Below are 17,863 nucleotides of genomic sequence, written 5' to 3' on the forward strand. Positions count from 1 at the left end.
AAACTACATCAAAACAATATTCGGTGTGACCACCCTTTACCTTTAAAACTACATCATTTCTCTTAGTTTTTTAAGAACATCGGCTGATAGGTTGTTCCAAGCATCTTGCAGAACTTGCCACAGTTCTTCCCACACAGCCTCAATGTTGTTGAGATCAGGGTTTTCTGGAGGCTATATCATTTGTTGCAGAGCTCCCCGTTTCTCCTTTTGCTGAAGACAGTTCTTTATCACCTTGTCTGAGTGTTTAGTGTCATTCTCCTGCTGCAGAATGAAGTTGGGCCCGATCAGACGCCTCCGGCTTGGCAGTGCCTGATGGGTGATGGATGAGAATCTGCTTGTACTTCTCAGCGTTGAGGATTCGACTGATCCCGACCAGATCACCAACTCCTTTTGCAGAAGTGCAGCCCCAACCCTGCAGAGAATCTTCTCTATTGGCTGCAGACACGCATCCACGCAGCGTTCTCCAGCTCTTCTATGAACAAACCGCCTCTGTTTGAGTGAAACATTTCAAAATTTGACTTGTCAGTCTGGAGCATTTGTTGGCATGTTCAACACCCCAGTCTGTGTTTTTTGTAGCTAGGTCAGTTTCTTGGCTTTGTTTACACTTTTGGCTTTTTGACAGCAATTCTTCTATGAAGACCTCTTCTGACAAGACTGTTCCGGACTGTAGAGGCACACATTTTGGGTTCCAGTGGTTTCTGGGAGTTCAAAGCTGATAGCAATGCTGGATTTCTTCTGATTGAGAAGGGACATCAGTTTGATGTATCTCTCATCTGCTGCACTCAGTTTCCATGGCTGACCATAGCGTTGCTGGTGCTCAACCTTGCCCGTTTCTTTGTGCTTTTTCAGAAGAGCTTGGATGGCACATCTTGAAACTCCTGTCCGTCATGAAATTTCTGCTTGTGAGAGACCTTGCTGATGCAAGATGACCACTTTGTGTCGTATTGCTATGCTCATCCTTATCATGGTGTAAAAATTGATAATTTGAAGGTCAAGCTGTCACACCCTCACATTTTACCTTGGTTGTCCTTCACTCATATGATTCCTTCCACACCCGTTTCTATTTCAGTTAATCAGTTTAGTTTATTGAACTCCTGTTGTCATTTATCATTAGCACCTGTTTGTTATCTTTCTTTAATCATGTTACATACCTACAAAGTAATAAAGTTTTTAATTTGAAAAGTGGTATTTTTCTTAGTGTGTTACGTTCTTTAACAAAAATACAAAAAAAATCTATTATTTAATTGTTTGGAAAATTATTGCTTGGAAATCTAAAATTTGCTCTTTTCTACAGACATACTAATGCAGAAGACAAAAACAAAATGTGTTTAAAAATCTAGGGTGCCTAAGACTTTTGCCCAGTTATATATATAACTGCAAGGACGCTCTCAAAGATAATTAAATGAAAAAATTCTGAATATCAAAAAATACTATAAAGAGCAGTAAACAGAGTCTACTGACAGGAGAACGGACAAAGGCAGCTGACTGGCACCTTTAAACCAGTCGCTTCGTGCAGGTGGGGCTCGTCAGCTGTATTTGGCAGCCCATCCTAGAGAAGGAAAACTTCCGCTCCATCCACTTATGGGGAAGGCTTCGGAACTAAACCGCGAGGGAAAAAAAATCCGGAGCTGGGTGTACATATATATACACACACACAGAGGAAGAAATAATGCAAAAAATTCGTGGTCCGTACATCCATAGTGTAATCTTCAAAGCGAAAGGGTTTTGCAACGTAAACTCTGTCTCCTCCATAGAGCATTTCCAACATTTTCCGTTTTACTTCACACTTCGGACCCCGGGGCGTGAAGGGGTGAAGGGAAGGAGGGAGAGGCTTGCATTTATCGCCTCCCCCATCCCAAGACCGGCAAGCCAAATCATTGGCAGACGCGGGGATGCCAGCCCCAGCTGCGCTTCCCGATGTGACGCTGTAACGTGGAACCCCATTCGAACGCTAGTTGCTGGGCGACCATGAATTTGATACGTTACCCGGAAGTGGAGGGTGCGCCGGGTCGGCTGTGACTGGATACGCTTGGTTTGTGGGTCTATGTGTGAGTGGTGCCCTGAGCCTGTATATACTGTAATTTATTTCGTCTTGTTATTTTAATTGTTACCGTTTTATTGTCTACTTTATTTAAGGAAAATAATATCATTGCATGACTTGTTTTTAATCACATGTTGTTGCTGGATTCATGAACTTAAAACGATCCCATATCCTCAAAATGGCGTTGTCCAACGTGGAGCAGGGGAGTTCCGAGTCCTTTGCAGTGAAGGCAGTGAAGATCACTTGTGTGGTGGTCGTGTATTGGTTCGTATCGATCACGATGATCTTTTTGAACAAGTACCTATTGGCCAGTCCGGCTCTGCAACTGGACGCCCCCCTGTTTGTGACTTGCTTCCAGTGTCTGGTGACAGTACTGCTCTGCTTCTTCCTGAACGCACTAGCCACATTCTGTCCCGGGCTGGTGGATTTCCCGTCCATTACCTTCGACCTCAAGGTTTCCAGGGAAGTTCTCCCGCTCTCCGTGGTCTTCATCGGGATGATCACTTTTAATAACCTCTGCCTCAAGTATGTCGGGGTGGCGTTTTACAACGTTGGACGTTCGCTGACCACCGTCTTCAACGTCCTCTTGTCCTATGCAATGCTGAAGCAGACGACTTCGCTCCGAGCCATACTGTGCTGTGGTATCATTATAGGTAATTATGAAACCAGCTGCTTAGCAATTGACAGTGCGTGTATGTTTGCCTGGAAAACTTGCACAGGAGAATTATCGGGTGTTACCGGGGATGGGATGTTTCGGTGAGGAAGAGAAATTGGAGAAGCGAGGTCTCTTTCCTCCGGAGTGGAGGAGGTTAAGAGTTGTGATGGGGGTGTGTAAAACTGGGGGAAAGTACAGGATAGAGTGCAGGAAACCAGTAACGGCCCAGAAGTACAAAGTAAATTTATCATCAAAATAGGTATATTCGCTACCTTGAGATTCATTTGATTACAGGCATTTATAGGAAAAGGAAGAAATACAATATAATTTAACAAAAAAAGCTATACATTAAGACGGACAAAAAGCCTATGTCCAAAAGAAAACAAACTTTGCAAATAATAACAATATTGAGAAGAGTTGTAGGAAGTCCTTGAAATGAGTCTGTAGGTCATAGAATCAGTTCAGAGTGGATGCTGATCGTTGTTGGGGGATAAGTATGATCTGGGTGTGGTGGGGGGTCTCAGGCTGCTGTACCTCCTTTAGAGGAAGAGGACATGGCCTGGATGGTGGGGGTCCTTTGATGATGGATGCTGCTCTCTTGTAGCAGTGCTCCATGTAAATGTACTGTGGTGGGGACGGTTTTGCCTGTGATAGACTGGGTTCTATCCACCTCCAAGGCACCCATTTGCCAAGGTTTGGCCAGTTGACCTTATAAGCCTCAAAACCTACCCAAGTATATTTTAAATGTTATTAATGTATCTGCTTCAGCTAATTCCTTTGGCAGCTTGTTCCATATACCAACCACCCTCTGGGTGAAACTGTTGCCCCAGGCTCCTGTGAAACTCCTCCATTCTCACCTAAAACCTCTGCCCTCTCACTCTTGATTCCCCAAACCTGGGGATAAAGGGAGATCTGAGGAAAACTACTTTTACCCACAGAATGGCAAGTACCTCGATCACATGACTGGACAAAGTGTTGGAAGTAAAATGGCTAAAATTCAAAGGAAATTTATTTTCAAAGTATGTAGTTGTCCTATATATTATCCTCAATTCTCTTTCTTTCAGGCGTTCACAATAGAACAAAGAAATGCAATAGAATCAATGAATAACTTCACAGAACCAAAGGCTGACAATCAATCAGACTGCAAACACAAATAAATGTAATGGTAAATAGTAAATAAGTAACATGAATTGTAGAGTCCTTGAAAGTGAGTCTATGGGTTGTAGGATCGGTTTAGAGTTGTGGTGAGTGAAGTTATCCACTTTGGTTCCGAAGTCTGATGATCGAAGGGTAATATCTGTTTCTGAACCTGGTGATGTGGGACCTGAGGCTCCGGTATCTCCTTCCCAATGGGAGCGGCAGGAAGAGGACATGGCCTGAATGGTGGTGGGGGGGGGGGGGGGTCCTTGATACGTTGAATTGTGGGAGATCTTTCCTGTGGTCTGGGCTGAATTCACTACTTTTTGTAGGGTTTTGAGTTATTGGGCATTGGTGTTTCCATGCCAGACTGTGATGCGTCCAGCCCCAATACTCTCCATCGTGCATCTATGGAAGCCTGTCGACGTTTTAGATGGCATGCTGAATATGCACAAACTTCAAAGAAAGTAGAGGTGCTGCCATGCCTTCTTTATAATTTGCCAAGTGTCCAGATGAATACTTAAACTGCCAAGGAAGAGAAGGCATGGGGCAATGTGGCAGCTTAGCAGTTAGTGTCAGTGCTAATGACCACAGTTCAATTCCCATCACTGTCTGTAAGGAGATGGGCCAGAAGGATCTGTTACCATGCAGTATCTCCAAATAAGCCAAGTAAAAGGCAGACATCCCACCTCTCCCAGAAGTTCCGGGAGCCTCCTGCATATTGATAGTGGTTCCCTGAAATTATATACAATATCCCGCAAATCGATTTTTTTTGAGAGGGAGAGCGAGCATCCTGATAGGTCTACTTGGCACGAAGAGAGACCAATCAGTTCTCTCTGTGGCAGGCTTTACAGTCGATCTCAAAAATAATGGCAGTGTTGCTCTCTGCACTGTTTGTAACAGTGACTTTTCTGTCGCCCATGGTGGGTTAAAATGTAAAAGACATTTTGAGGTGAGTTTAACAAGTGTCATTTGTTCATTATCGTAGCTAACGTTATTTAAGCTAGCTGGCTGGCTGCTGAGGAGCTACTTTATTGATGTCCTATGTGATGACGCCAAACTCCCTGTAGACTTGCTTAAAGTTGTAATAGAATAAACATGATAATATAAGTACATATTTTAATGTCACATTTTCTGCATATACCCAACTTGGTTTACAGATTAGACAAAGTCACTAAACAAAGTATTACATACACCCTTGGAGGTCGACCACGGGGGTGGGAGGGGGGTTGCGGTGCTGCTACCTCCCCGAAATGAGTTTTTGCAGGGTGGGATGTCTGAAAAGGCTACACGCCACGTACTGGAAGATGAGTTAACACAGATGCTTATTATTCAGCATAGATGTGTTGATTTTTACGGCCTCTTTCCATCAGAATCATGTTTATTGTCACTGATATGTGTTGTAAAATTTGCTCAGTACAGTGCAAGACAAAAATATCCTACAAATTGCATTAAGAAATGTATAAAAATAAATAGTCCAAAAGGGGGCAAAATAGTGAGGTAGTATTCAGGGACCGTTCGGAAATCTGATGGCAGAGGGGGAAAACTGTTCGTAAAACACTGCGTGTCTCTTCAGTGTCCCGTACCTCCGCCCAGGTGGTAGCAGTGACAAGGGGACTTGTTCTGGGTGATGGGGGTTTGTAATGATGGATTCCAACACCTTGAGGCATCACCCATTTGAAGATGTCCTTGAAGCTGGAGAGGCTAGTGCCCATGATGGAGCTGACTGAGTTTGCAATTGGCTGCAATATTTTCCAATCCTGTAGAGTGGCCCCTCCATACCAGACAGTGATGTAACCAGTCAGAATGCTCTCCATGCTATATCTCTAGAAATTTTTTTTTTAGTGTATGAGAACACTCGGTCCTCTTTTATTGTCATTCAGAAATGCATACATGCATTAAGAAATGATACAATGTTTCTCCGGAGTGATATCACAGAAAACAAGACAGATCAAAGACTGACACTGACAGAACCACATAATTATACCATATAGTTATAACAGTGCAAAGCAATACCATAATTTGATGAAGAACAGACCATGGGCACAGTAAAAAAAAAAAAAAAAGTCTCAAGTCGATCGATTCCCGGGTCCCCGATAGCAGGCGGCAAAAGGGAGAAACTCCCTGCCATAAACCTCCAGGCACCATCAACTTGCCGATGCCTTGGAAGCAGCCGACCCTGAGTCCATCCGTCTGAAAACTCCGAGCTTCCGAGCAGCCTCTCCGATACAGCCTCCCAAGCGCCATTCTCTGCTGAGCGCCTTCGACCTCTCCCCAGCCGCTGAAACACACAAAGCCGAGGATTTTAGGGCCTTCTGCTCCGGAGATTCCGGTTACCACACAGTAGCAGCGGCAGCGAAGCGGGCATTTCAGAAGTTTCCCAGATGTTCCGCTGTGCACTCACGTCTGTCTCCATCAAATCAGGATTGTGCACGGTCCCCTACTTGACAGATAACAGATTAGGAGACATAACAAATTTTCTCAAACTCCTAATGAAATATAGGTACTAAAGTGCTGCCTTCATAACTGCATCAGCGTGTTGGGCTCAGCATAGCTCTTCACCAGTTCTTCAAGCTGATCGCCTTCTGCACTGCTGACCACTTTTGATCAAGTAGGGCAGGGGTTCCCAACTTTTTTTTATGCCATGGACCCCTACCATTAACTGAGGGGTCCATGGGGCCCAGGTTGGGGACCCCTGGCATAGACTGACCATGCTGAACATTCAAAGAAAAAAAAGTAGCTCGTATTAGCTAATTGCAGGATGCTTTAAACAGTTTTAAGTGTATTGTAATCTAAGAAAGAAGGTGTGGTGTTAACAATAGACAATAGGTGCAGGAGTAGGCCATTCGGCCCTTCGAGCCAGCACCGCCATTCACTGTGATCATGGCTGATCATCCACAATCAGTATCCAGTTCCTGCCTTATCCCCATAACCTTTGATTCCGCTATCTTTTAGAGCTCTATCCATCTCTTTTTTGAAAGCATCCAGAGACTTGGCCTCCACAGCCTTCTGGCGCAGAGCATTCCATATATCCACCACTCTCTGGGTGAAAAAGTTTTTCCTCAACTCCATTCTAAATGGCCTACCCCTAATTCTTAAACTGTGGCCTCTGGTTCTGGACTCACCCATCAGCGAGAACGTGCTTTCTGCCTCCAGCGTGTCCAATCCCTTAATAATCTTATATGTTTCAATAAGATCCCCTCTCAGCCTTCTAAATTCCAGAGTATACAAACCCAGTCGCTCCAATCTTTTGACAAGTTTGCATTTCTACAGAGCATCTGATATACTAAAATGTCCCAGGGACTTAACAATAATGTGGATAATTCTGCAAGGTCAGAAATCAAATCCTGTAGGTCTCATTGGTAAATATCTATGGTAAATCTGTCCTCATGTTTTGGGTGTAGGTCTTCATCCAGTAACATTTCTGCTAATTGCATTAAATAAGAGGCATAGATCAAGTGGACAGCCACAGACTTTTTCCCAGGGCAGAAATGGCTATTACAAGGGGGCACAATTTCAAGGTGATTGGAGCAAGTATAGAAGGCATTTTAGAGAGAGGTTTCCCCCCCACACAGAGTAGTGGGTGTGTGGAACCCCATGCCTGGGGTGGAGGCAAATACATTAGGAACATGGATGATAGAAAAATGGAGGGCTATGTAGGAGGAAGGGTTAGTTAGACCTTTGATTAGGTTAACAGGTCAGCAAAAATGGTGGGGCAAAGGGCCTGTACTAAGCTGAAGTGTTCTATGTGCTAGGAGTGCTCTGCACTGTTCGTTCTTGCTAATTCTTGTGCAGTAAATTGATCGTAGTGTTTTTGTTGTCTTGACTTTAAGAGAAGTTGGGACAGGTACATGGATGGTAGAGGTATAGAGAACTATAGTCCTGCTGCAGGTCAATGGTCAATGGGAGTAGGCAATTTAAATAGTTTGGCATTGGCTAGATGGGCTGAAAGGCGGGTTTCTGTGCTGTACTTTTCTAAGACTCTGTGAAGGTCCAGCTCCAGAAAAATACAGAGATTTTAAAGCCCGTGACTTGCTGTGAGTGTTCAGATTGAGATTCAGTGCAGTTCAAAGGACAAACTACCATGGATGCTCAGAATGTTGAAGATGTTCAACAGGTCAGGTAGTATTTGTGGAGGAAGAGAGCATGTCTGGGGTAAATGACCTTTCATCTGAGAACCAGTTATAAGATACAGAATGGTAGAGGGAACGAGGCAAAATGGTCCCTGATAGGGTAGAAGGAAGGAGAGATTGAATAGCTAGAGGGGCGGTATCATGAGATGACAGAAATCTCGATGGAATGCAAAAGCAGGAAAATTGAATGTATCAATGATTGTGGAATGTATGATGGAAATATTCATTATCTGTTTATTTTCAATTTACTTTATTTGGAAATACAACACAGTAACAGGCCCTTCTTCCCAACAAGTCTGTACTACCCAATTACACACGTGTAACCAATTAACCTCCTAACCCACATGAGGTTAACCACTGGTGGTAAGAACGGGAAGGCAGATTGTTATCTAAATGGAGTCAAGTTAGGAAAAGGGGAAGCACAATGAGGTGTGCTTGTACATCAGTCACTGAAAGCAAGCATGCAAGTACAGCAGGCAGTGAAGAAAGCTAATGGCATGCTGGCCTTCATAACAAGGGGAATTGAGTATGAGCAAAGAGGTCCTCCTGCAGATGTACGGGGCCCTGGTGAGACCACACCTGGAGTACTGTGTGCAGTTTTGGTCTCCAAATTTGAGGAAGGACATTCTTGCTATTGAGGGAGTGCAGCATAGGTTCACAAGGTTAATTCCCGGGATGGCAGGACTGTCATATGTCGAAAGATTGGAGCGACTGGGCTTGTATACTCTGAAATTTAGAAGGCTGAGAGGAGATCTTATTGAAACATATAAGATTATTAAGGGATTGGACACGCTGGACGCAGGAAGCATGATCCCGCTGATGGGTGAGTCCAGAACCAGAGGCCACAGTTTAAGAATTAGGGGTAGGCCATTTAGAATGGAGTTGAGGAAAAACTTTTTCACCCAGAGAGTGGTGGATATATGGAATGCTCTGCGCCAGAAGGCTGTGGAGGCCAAGTCTCTGGATGCTTTCAAAAAAGAGATGGATAGAGCTCTTAAAGATAGTGGAATCAAAGGTTATGGGGATAAGGCAGGAACTGGATACTGATTGTGGATGATCAGCCATGATCACAGTGAATGGCGGTGCTAGCTTGACGGGCCGAATGGCCTACTCCTGCACCTATTGTCTATTGTCTATTGTCTTTGGAACGTGGGAGGAACCTGGAGTGCCCAGGAGGAACCCGCACAGTCAATGGGAGAAAGTACAAACTCCTTATGGACAGTGGTGGAATTAAACCCAGGCCATTGGCAATATAACAGCAGTATGCTAAATGCGAGGCTACAATGCCGCTCCTTTTGGTGGGTTTTGTTGGAACTATGTGGGTGAGGTGTTTGAGATGATGCGTTGGCGTCTGGAAAGGAGCAGAATGAAGAGAGGAGCAATGTCCTCAGTGGTAAAATGTTAAGGGACCTAAATCATTTTGGGTACACACATTTTAAAGAAGGGCCTGTAAGCTAATCTCAAAAAAAAAAGGAAGTCCAAGTTTTGTATTCCTAGAGCATCAGAGATTTGAAAGCGGCTACTCCAATCCTCAAGCCTCTATTCCACACTCTGCATGGCTGTTATTGGTTTATTAGTGTCACGTGTGTACTGAGATACAGTGAAAAGCTTTTGTTTTTTTCTATCCAGGCGGATTATTTCGAACAGAGGGTCATCAGGGTGGTGATGCTGGTAAATGTAATGAATCAACCTGCTGAAAACCACTTGCAAAGAGTTGCTGTGTTCCATCAAAACTATTGTAAACTTTTGTACTGGTCAGCATTGAAATAACATTATTTCCACTGCCTTCTCAGACCATAAGACATAGGGGCAAAATTAGGTCATTTCGCCCATCGAGTCTACTCTACCATTCCACCCTGGCTGATTTATTTTCCCTCTTAACCCAATTCTTCTGCCTTCTCCCCTTAACCTTTGACACCCTCACTAATCGAAAACCTGTCAACCTCCTCTTTAAATATACCCAATGGCTTGGCTGGCCACGGCAATGAATTTCACAGATTCACCGCTCTCTGGCTAAAGAAATTCCTCCTCATCTCTATTCTAAAGGGACATCCTTCTATTCTGAGACTGTGACCTCTGGTCCTAGACTCCCCACTATAGACAATACATTGCAGATCACTGCACTTCAGAATCAGAATCAGGTTTATTATCACCGGCATGTGTCGTGGAATTTCATAACTTCACAGCAGCAGTACAGTGCAATACGTGATAATGTGGAAAGAAAAAAATAAAATAAGTAAATCAATTGCAGTAAGTATGTATGTATATTAAATAGATTTAAAACAGTGCAAAACAGGAAGTAATATATTTCTTTAAAAAGTGAGGTAATGTTCACGAGTTCTATGTCCATTTAGGAATCATATGGCAGAGGGGAAGAAGCTGTTCCTGAATCACAGAGTGTGTGCCTTCAGGCTTCTGTACCTCCTAACAATGAGAAGAGGCATGCCCTGGGTGATGGGGATCCTTAGTAATGGACGACGCCTTGAAGATGGCTTGGATGTTATGCAGGCTAGTACCCAAGATGGAGTTGACTAATTTTACAGCTTTGTGTATTTTCTTTCAGTCCTGTGTAGTAAACCCCTCCACCCCCATACCAAACAGTGATGCACCCTGTCCTGACGAAAGGTCTCGGCCTGAAACGTCGACTGCACCTCTTCCTAGAGATGCTGCCTGGCCTGCTGCGTTCACCAGCAACTTTTATGTGTGTTGTTTTTTTTTTAGTGATGCACCCTGTCAGAATGCTGTCCACGGTACATCTATATAAGTTTTTGAGTGTTTTAAGTGACGAACCAAATCTCTTCAAACTCCCGATGAAATATAGCAGCTGTCTTGCCTCCTTTATAGCTGCATCGATGTGTTGGGACTAAGTTACATCCTCCGAGATCTTGGCACCCAAGAACTTGAGATTGCTCACTCTCTCCACTTTTGATCCGTCTGTGAGGATGAGTTTGTGTTCCCTTGTCTTACCCTTCCTGAAGTTCACAATCAGTTCTTTCATCTTACTGACATTGAGTGCAAGGTTGTTGCTGCAGCACCACTCAACTAGATGGTATATATCGTCCCTGAACACCCTCTCATCTCCATCTGAGATTCTACCATCAATCGCAGTATCAACAGCAAATTTATAAATAGCAATTGAGCTTTACGTAGCCACCCAGTCTTGGGTAGAGAGGGAGTAAAGTAGTGGGCTAAGAACACAGTGTAGGTCGTCAGTGAGGAGGAGATATTATCACCAATCCGCACAGATTGTGGTCTTCCGGTTAGAAAGTCAAGGATCTAATTGCAGAGCCCTAGGTAGCTTATCGATCAGAACTGTGGGAATGATGGTGTTAAACACTGAGTGATAGTGAACAAACTGAGGCAGGAGTTCACTCTAGCCGTGCCCAATTCTCTCAAACCATTTCATCACCATAGATGTGAATGCTGCTGGGTGATAGTCATTAAGGTAGCCCACACTACTCTTCCTGGTTTCTGCTATAATTGTTGCCTTTTTGAAGCAGGAGGCAACTTCCAACCATAGCAATGAGAGGTTGAAGAAGTCCTTGAATACTCCCGCAAGTTTTCAGAGCCTTCCCAGGTATCCCATTGGGGCCTGCCACCTTGTAGCAGTTCGCCCTTCTGAAAGACAGCCTAACGTCAGCCTCAAGGTCACTGGGTGCGTCAGGGATCTTCACAGCTACAGTTATATTCTCCCTTTCAAAGCGGGCATAGGAGGCGTTGAGCCCATCTGGTAGTGAAGCATCGCCACCATTCATGCTATTGGGTTTTGCTTTGTAGGAAGTAATACCTTGCAAACCCTGCCATAGTTGACGTGCATCCGATGTTGCCTCCAACCTCTCTCAGAATTGTTTCTTCGCTCTTGAAATAGCCCTGGACAAGTCATACCTGGTTCTCTTGTACAGACCCGGGACACCAGACTTAAATAGTACAGGTCTAGCCCTCACCAGTTGACCCTCCTGGTTCATCCACGGTTTTCATTTTGGGAATGTACAGCAAGTTGTTGTAGGCTCACACTCATTCACACAGGTTTTAATGGAATCAGTAACAACTGCGGAATACTCATCCAGATTTGAAGATGAATCCTTGAATACAGTCCAGTCCACCGATTCAAAGCAGTGTAGTTTCCTTTTCCTTCTCCCTACTTCTTTGGCCAAAAGGCTTAAATATGAGCTTCAGGCATCCCATTTACCCATCAACAACCCCACCAAATCTCCTCAATTCAGTTCAAAATTCAGGATTGTTTATTGTCATTTTTCAGTGGACAAGTGTAAAGAAACAGTGATTATTACTCTGGATCAGATGCTGCATTAAGTAAACAATAAGTTCAAAAAGTATAAATATAAAAGTAAACCTACAAAGCAGGATACTTAAGTAACTACTTGTGATTGTATTTACATTAGATTAGCTTATTGTCATAAAGTACAGGAGTATCTGTACATAAGGTGACTTATGAAAGTGACTCTTGGCAAGAGAAGTTCTTCTTAAGTTAGCAGCAAGGCACATGAAAACACAATAGAATAGTGACTGACTGTGTAGGTGTGAGGTGGGTTGTTCAGCTTTCAACCAGTGACCACTGAATTGAGACCATCCAGCGTTCAAAGTAAGTTTACTATCAAAGTCCGTATACGTCACCATATGCTATCCTGGGATTCATTTTCTTGTGGGCGTTTGCAGTAAATATAAAGAAATACAATAGAATCAATGAAAAACTGCGCACAAAGTCAAACAACCAATGTGCAAAAGATAACAAACTGTGCACATGAGGAAGAAAAACCAAAATAATAATAATTAAGTAAATAAATAATGTTGAGAGTGTGAGTTGTAGAGTCCTTGAAAGTGAGTCCATAGATTGTGGAAATCAGTACCATGGTATCAACAACGCCATAATCAAAATTGCCTTTATAGATTCTGGAAGGCCACTGGCTCTTCATATTTTTTTAAAAATGTCAATGTTTCCAGCCGCCTTGTGTATAATTTTGTAATTTCTTTGCAGGTGGTTTTTGCCTGGGAATAAATCAGGAGGGAGTTGCTGGCAGTCTGTCGTGGACTGGAGTGATGTTTGGAGTAATGGCCAGTTTGTGTGTGTCACTGAACGCCATTTATACAAAGAAGGTTCTGCCAGCAGTAGACGGAAGTATCTGGAGACTCACCTACTACAACAATGTTAACGCTTGCATCTTGTTCATTCCATTAATTACCTTCACTGGGGAGCTGAAAACCCTGTTCAACTTTGACAAGCTCAGCAGTTACAACTTTTGGGCGATGATGATTTTAGGAGGCGTGTTTGGTTTTGCCATTGGATATGTCACGGGACTACAGATCAAGTTCACCAGCCCACTGACCCATAACGTCTCCGGTACGGCCAAGGCCTGTACGCAAACGGTCCTGGCCGTGTCCTACTATGAAGAGGTCAAGACCGTTCTCTGGTGGACTAGTAACCTGCTGGTCCTGTGTGGTTCCTTTGCCTACACCTGGGTGAAGGGAGTCGAAATGAGGAAGATGCAGGAGCAGACGTCAAACAAGAGCTACGAGAGGAGCGAAGCTCGGGTCTAAAACAAGGGCGTGATCTGTTACACTTGAGTGTTGGGAAAGGGAGTTTGACTGGATAGAGGATGGAAATTGCCGAATAGTTGAATTTTTGCAATAGCACTCCCCTCTTTCTCTCGCCGTCTCCCCTGCAGACACGCTGGACGGTGCTGGACTGTTCCCGCACTGCTCCAGCTTCACTTGCCAGCCCACTCAAATCAGTGGGTCCTCAGCACTAAGGACTAGTACACTCAAGGCACCATGGTAACACTCCCAACTTCCCTCAGATCATTGCTGTCATGGGAGCCATGACAACTTTAGAAGTGTTGCATTGCTGACTCCTGCCCATGACAGCAAGCTGATGCCTTGACGCCACTTCTGTTCGGTTTTCCCTAAAATTCCCTGTGGTTAATTAAGGCTATGGTATATAGTAAATGGGGGGATCTCCCTTGTTCATACAGTGTAACCTGGGGGTTGGCTGTTCATGCGAACATCGTAAACTAGTTGGGTCTTTTTGTTCTCACACTCCCTTTTTAATGAAAGCCATGATTTGCTTTTGCCCCACCCCTGTCTATGCAATTGTTGAACTGTGATTCTGGTAATTGGGAAAAGATTAAAGGTGAGCAAGAGGGAGATGATTTTGCCTGTGATGTCCTCATTGGGTTAGAAATTCATCCTTGGGCAATGGTGCAATGTAATATAATAATGAACTCGTGAATTTCAGTTCTTTGAACTATAACCAAATTCCTGAATAGAATGCAAGTTTTAACTGCTACTGTTTAGCAGAAGGGGAAGAGGACACAATTCCATCTCATCCTTTGTAACCCTTAAAGCAAAAAGCATTATAATTCTTTTGGGATAAAGGAGAACTGAAAGGGTTTCTTGAGAATTTATCTTGTAGTAATTTGATTGCTTAAAACACTTTTATGTTTTCACTGAAAGGGTAAACTCATTGAGTTGGGGAAAAAAACTGTTTCATTGTTGAGGATTCCAATACATTTCATGCCGTGGTGTAAACCTGTTAATCAAAAGTTTAAATTGCTTTTTGATCATCTGAAAATAAAACCTTTTACCACAACTTTCAATCCTTTTGTTTGGTTTATAAAGGCTTATGAATTAATTTTTTGAATATGTTTTTTATATTACATACAAGTGTTGATAATGGTTTTAATATCTATTGCTGAGATGTAGGTTTTGAAATGCCTTGAATTGAAAGGATGCTTTGCCAATCCTAGTGTATAACGGGTTAAAGGGAAAACAAATCTCAGGGTTGTGTATGGTGACATACAGTATGTACTTGGATAATAAATTTCCTTTGAACTTCGAATTCAAAGTCAGTTTATGAACAAAGTACACAGTGGCTACTTTATTAGGTACACCCTGTTAATACAAATATCTAATCAGCCAATTGTGTCAGCATCTCAATGCATAAAGGCATTCAGACATGGTCAGGTGGTTCAGTTGTTGTTCAATCTAAACATCAGAGTGGGGGGGAAATTTAGTTGAAGTGACCTTGACTGTGGAATAATTGTTGGTGCCAAACGAGGTGGTTTGAGTATCTCAGAAGCTGCTGCTCATCTCCAGAGTTAACAGAGAATGGTGCAAAAACCAAACTATCCAGTGAGTGGCAGTTCTGTGGGCAAAATCACAATTGTTAATGAGTGTGGTCATAGAAGAATGGTGGTCATAGGAGAATAGTGGTTATAGGAGAATGGCCAATCAGATTCAAGCTGACAGAAAGGCGACAGTAACACAAATAACTACAAGTTACAAACACTGGTGTGCAGAAGAGCATCTCTGAACACACTACACATCGAACCTTGAAATGGATGGGCTACAGCTACAGAAGACCAGAAATATACACTCATAGTCGTAGTCATAGTCATACATTATCGATCCCAAGGGAAATTAGTTTTCGTTACAGTTGCACCATAAATAATTAAATGCTAATAAAACCGTAAATAGTTAAATAGTAATATGTAAATTATGCCAGGAAATAAGTCCAGGACCAGCCTACTGGCTCAGGGTGTCTGACTCTCCAAGGGAGGAGTTGTTAAGTTTGATGGCCACAGGCAGGAATGACTTCCTATGACGCTCAGTGTTGCATCTCAGTGGAATGAGTGTCTGGCTGAATGTACTCCTGTGTCCAACCAGTCCATCATGTAGTGGATGGGAGACATTGTCTGTGACTCAGTGGCCATTTTACTAGGTGCAGGAGGTATCTAAATGAAGACAAAATCATCTTTTAGGTCTCCAGTCTCACCACTTTGTTGACAGGTTGTTGGTGATTTGTTACCATGCATTTAAAAATCTCACTTCAGAGTTGACCTTAAAGAACTCCATATATCCTGCCATTATTACCAAATAACTCTATCCTATTAGTTACTAGTCTTGTGCAATAACTTCCTTGACCCAACACAAGTCTGACTTACCAATGCAATCACATTCCAAACCTCTGTACTACTGTGTTGGTTGCTTTGCTGTGGCTGTTTGTGATTTCATAGTGGGCATCCAATGTGGCACCAGAAAAGCATAGCAACAATTGCTAGCTACCCCCAGCACGTCCTCAGGTTGTGCTGGTTGTTAACGCAAATGATGCATTTCACTGTATGTGATGAATATCTGAATACTGGGAAGAGAAGGTTTGGGATGGCAGGGTGGGGGGGAGGGGCGCTATGTGACATTGATCTTGGAGCAGGTGAAAAGTTTGGCACAACAATGTTGCCGCGCAAGTTGGAAGGGTTGTTACAAAGGCATATGGTGCATTGGCCTTCATTAGTTGGGTCTGGTTTGGAAATTGCACCATCTTGGATCACTGGTTCAGAAATTGCACCGTCTCAGATGGCAAGACCCTGCAGCGGATAGTGAGGTCAACTGAGAAGATTATCGGGGTCTCTCTTCCCGCCATCACAGACATTTACACCACATGCTGCACCCGTAAAGCAAACAGCATTATGAAGGACCCCACGCACCCCTCATATAAACTCTTCTCCCTCCTGCCATCTGGCAAAAGACACCGTAGCATTCGGGCTCTCACAACCAGACTATGTAACAGTTTCTTCCCCCAGGCCATCAGACTCCTCAATACCCAGAGCCTGGACTGACACCAACCTACTGACCTCTACTGTGCCTATTGTCTTGTTTATTATTTATTGTAGTGCCTGCACTGTTTTGTGCACTTTATGCAGTCCTGGATAGGACTGTAGTCTAGTGTAGTTTTTGTGTTTTTTCTTACGTAGTTCAGTGTAGTTTTTGTATTGTTTCATGTAGCACCATGGTCCTGGAAAACGTCGTCTCATTTTTACTATGTCCTGTACCAGCAGTTATGGTTGAAATGACAATAAAAAGTGACTTGACTTGACTCTTCAGTAGTCTGTCTGCAGGTGATTTTAGGATTTTCCTCCGGGTTAGCAGTTTAATGGTCACACGGGTGTAGTTGGGCGGCGTGGGTCTGTTGGGCTGGAAGAGCCTATTACTGTGCTGTGACTCTAAATGAAAATAAAGAAATGAGGTAGCCACTCCTGTCTGCCCAGGGTAATGTACGTGCCGTGGCTTTGAATCCCAACAGCTCCGAGTTCTTCGGTTGCTGTTTATCCGTAACCAGCTCTCTCTCATCTCCGGGTTTCTTCCAGATTAACTTATTTGGATGTCGTACTCCTGACTCTGAATCATAAACTGCTCCTGAATAGGAGAGGCTAGTTTGTTTTCCATGGAGTGGTAGCCAGAGAACATAGAATAATACAGTCCCGTATAGGTCCTTTGGCTCTCATTGTTTGCTGACTTTTTAAACTACTCTAACACCTCCCTCCCACAGAGCCCTCCATTTTAACATCATTCATGTGCCTATCTCAGAGTCTTTTAAATGTCTCTAAATGTATTTATTTGCTGAGTGGTGGTGTGGAATGGGCCCTTGGAGCCACGCCACCCAACAATCCCCATTTAATCCTAGCCTAATCACAGGACAATTTACAATGAGAGTTAAACTACCACCAGTAGGTATTAGGACTATGGGAAGAAGCCCAAGCACCCGAAGGAAACCCACACGGTCACAGGGAGAATGTAGAAATCCCTTACAGTGGTTCTTTGGAAGCTTAAACTGGGAACAGGTGTTCTCAGGGAAAGGTACGGCAGAAATGTGGCAAATGTTCAGGGGATATTTGTGTGGAGTTCTACATAGGTACGTTCCAATGAGACAGGGAAAGGATGGTGGGGTACAAGAACCATAGTGTACAAAGGCTGTTGAAAATCTAGTCAGGAAGAAAAGAAAAGCTTATGGAAGGTTCAAAAAACTTGGTAATAATAGAGATCTAGAAGATTATAAAGCTAGCAGGAAGGAGCTTCAGTATGAAATTAGGAGAGCCAGAAAGGGCC

General features: G+C 43.4%; 1 protein-coding gene across 1 annotated transcript; it reads left to right on the top strand.

Moving 5' to 3' along the window:
* Nucleotides 1-2,000: 2,000 nt before the first annotated feature.
* On the top strand, nt 2,001-14,559 carry slc35c1 (solute carrier family 35 member C1). Its single transcript, XM_072272787.1, has 2 exons — nt 2,001-2,694; nt 12,960-14,559. Exons 1-2 carry the CDS (start codon nt 2,190-2,192, stop codon nt 13,517-13,519), a joined length of 1,065 nt encoding a protein of 354 aa, XP_072128888.1. The 5' UTR covers nt 2,001-2,189; the 3' UTR covers nt 13,520-14,559.
* The last annotated feature ends 3,304 nt before the right edge of the window (nt 14,560-17,863 follow it).

This window comes from Mobula birostris, chromosome 11, assembly GCF_030028105.1.
Source record: "Mobula birostris isolate sMobBir1 chromosome 11, sMobBir1.hap1, whole genome shotgun sequence".
Classification (NCBI taxonomy): Eukaryota; Metazoa; Chordata; class Chondrichthyes; order Myliobatiformes; family Myliobatidae; genus Mobula; species Mobula birostris.

Bases quoted from the DNA above. Each gene is read 5' to 3' on its own strand.
- slc35c1 (XM_072272787.1), top strand. From the start codon at position 2,190: ATGAACTTAAAACGATCCCATATCCTCAAAATGGCGTTGTCCAACGTG. The intron at 2,695-12,959 runs GTAATTATGAAA...ATTTCTTTGCAG, and splicing joins GTGCTGTGGTATCATTATAG to GTGGTTTTTGCCTGGGAATA.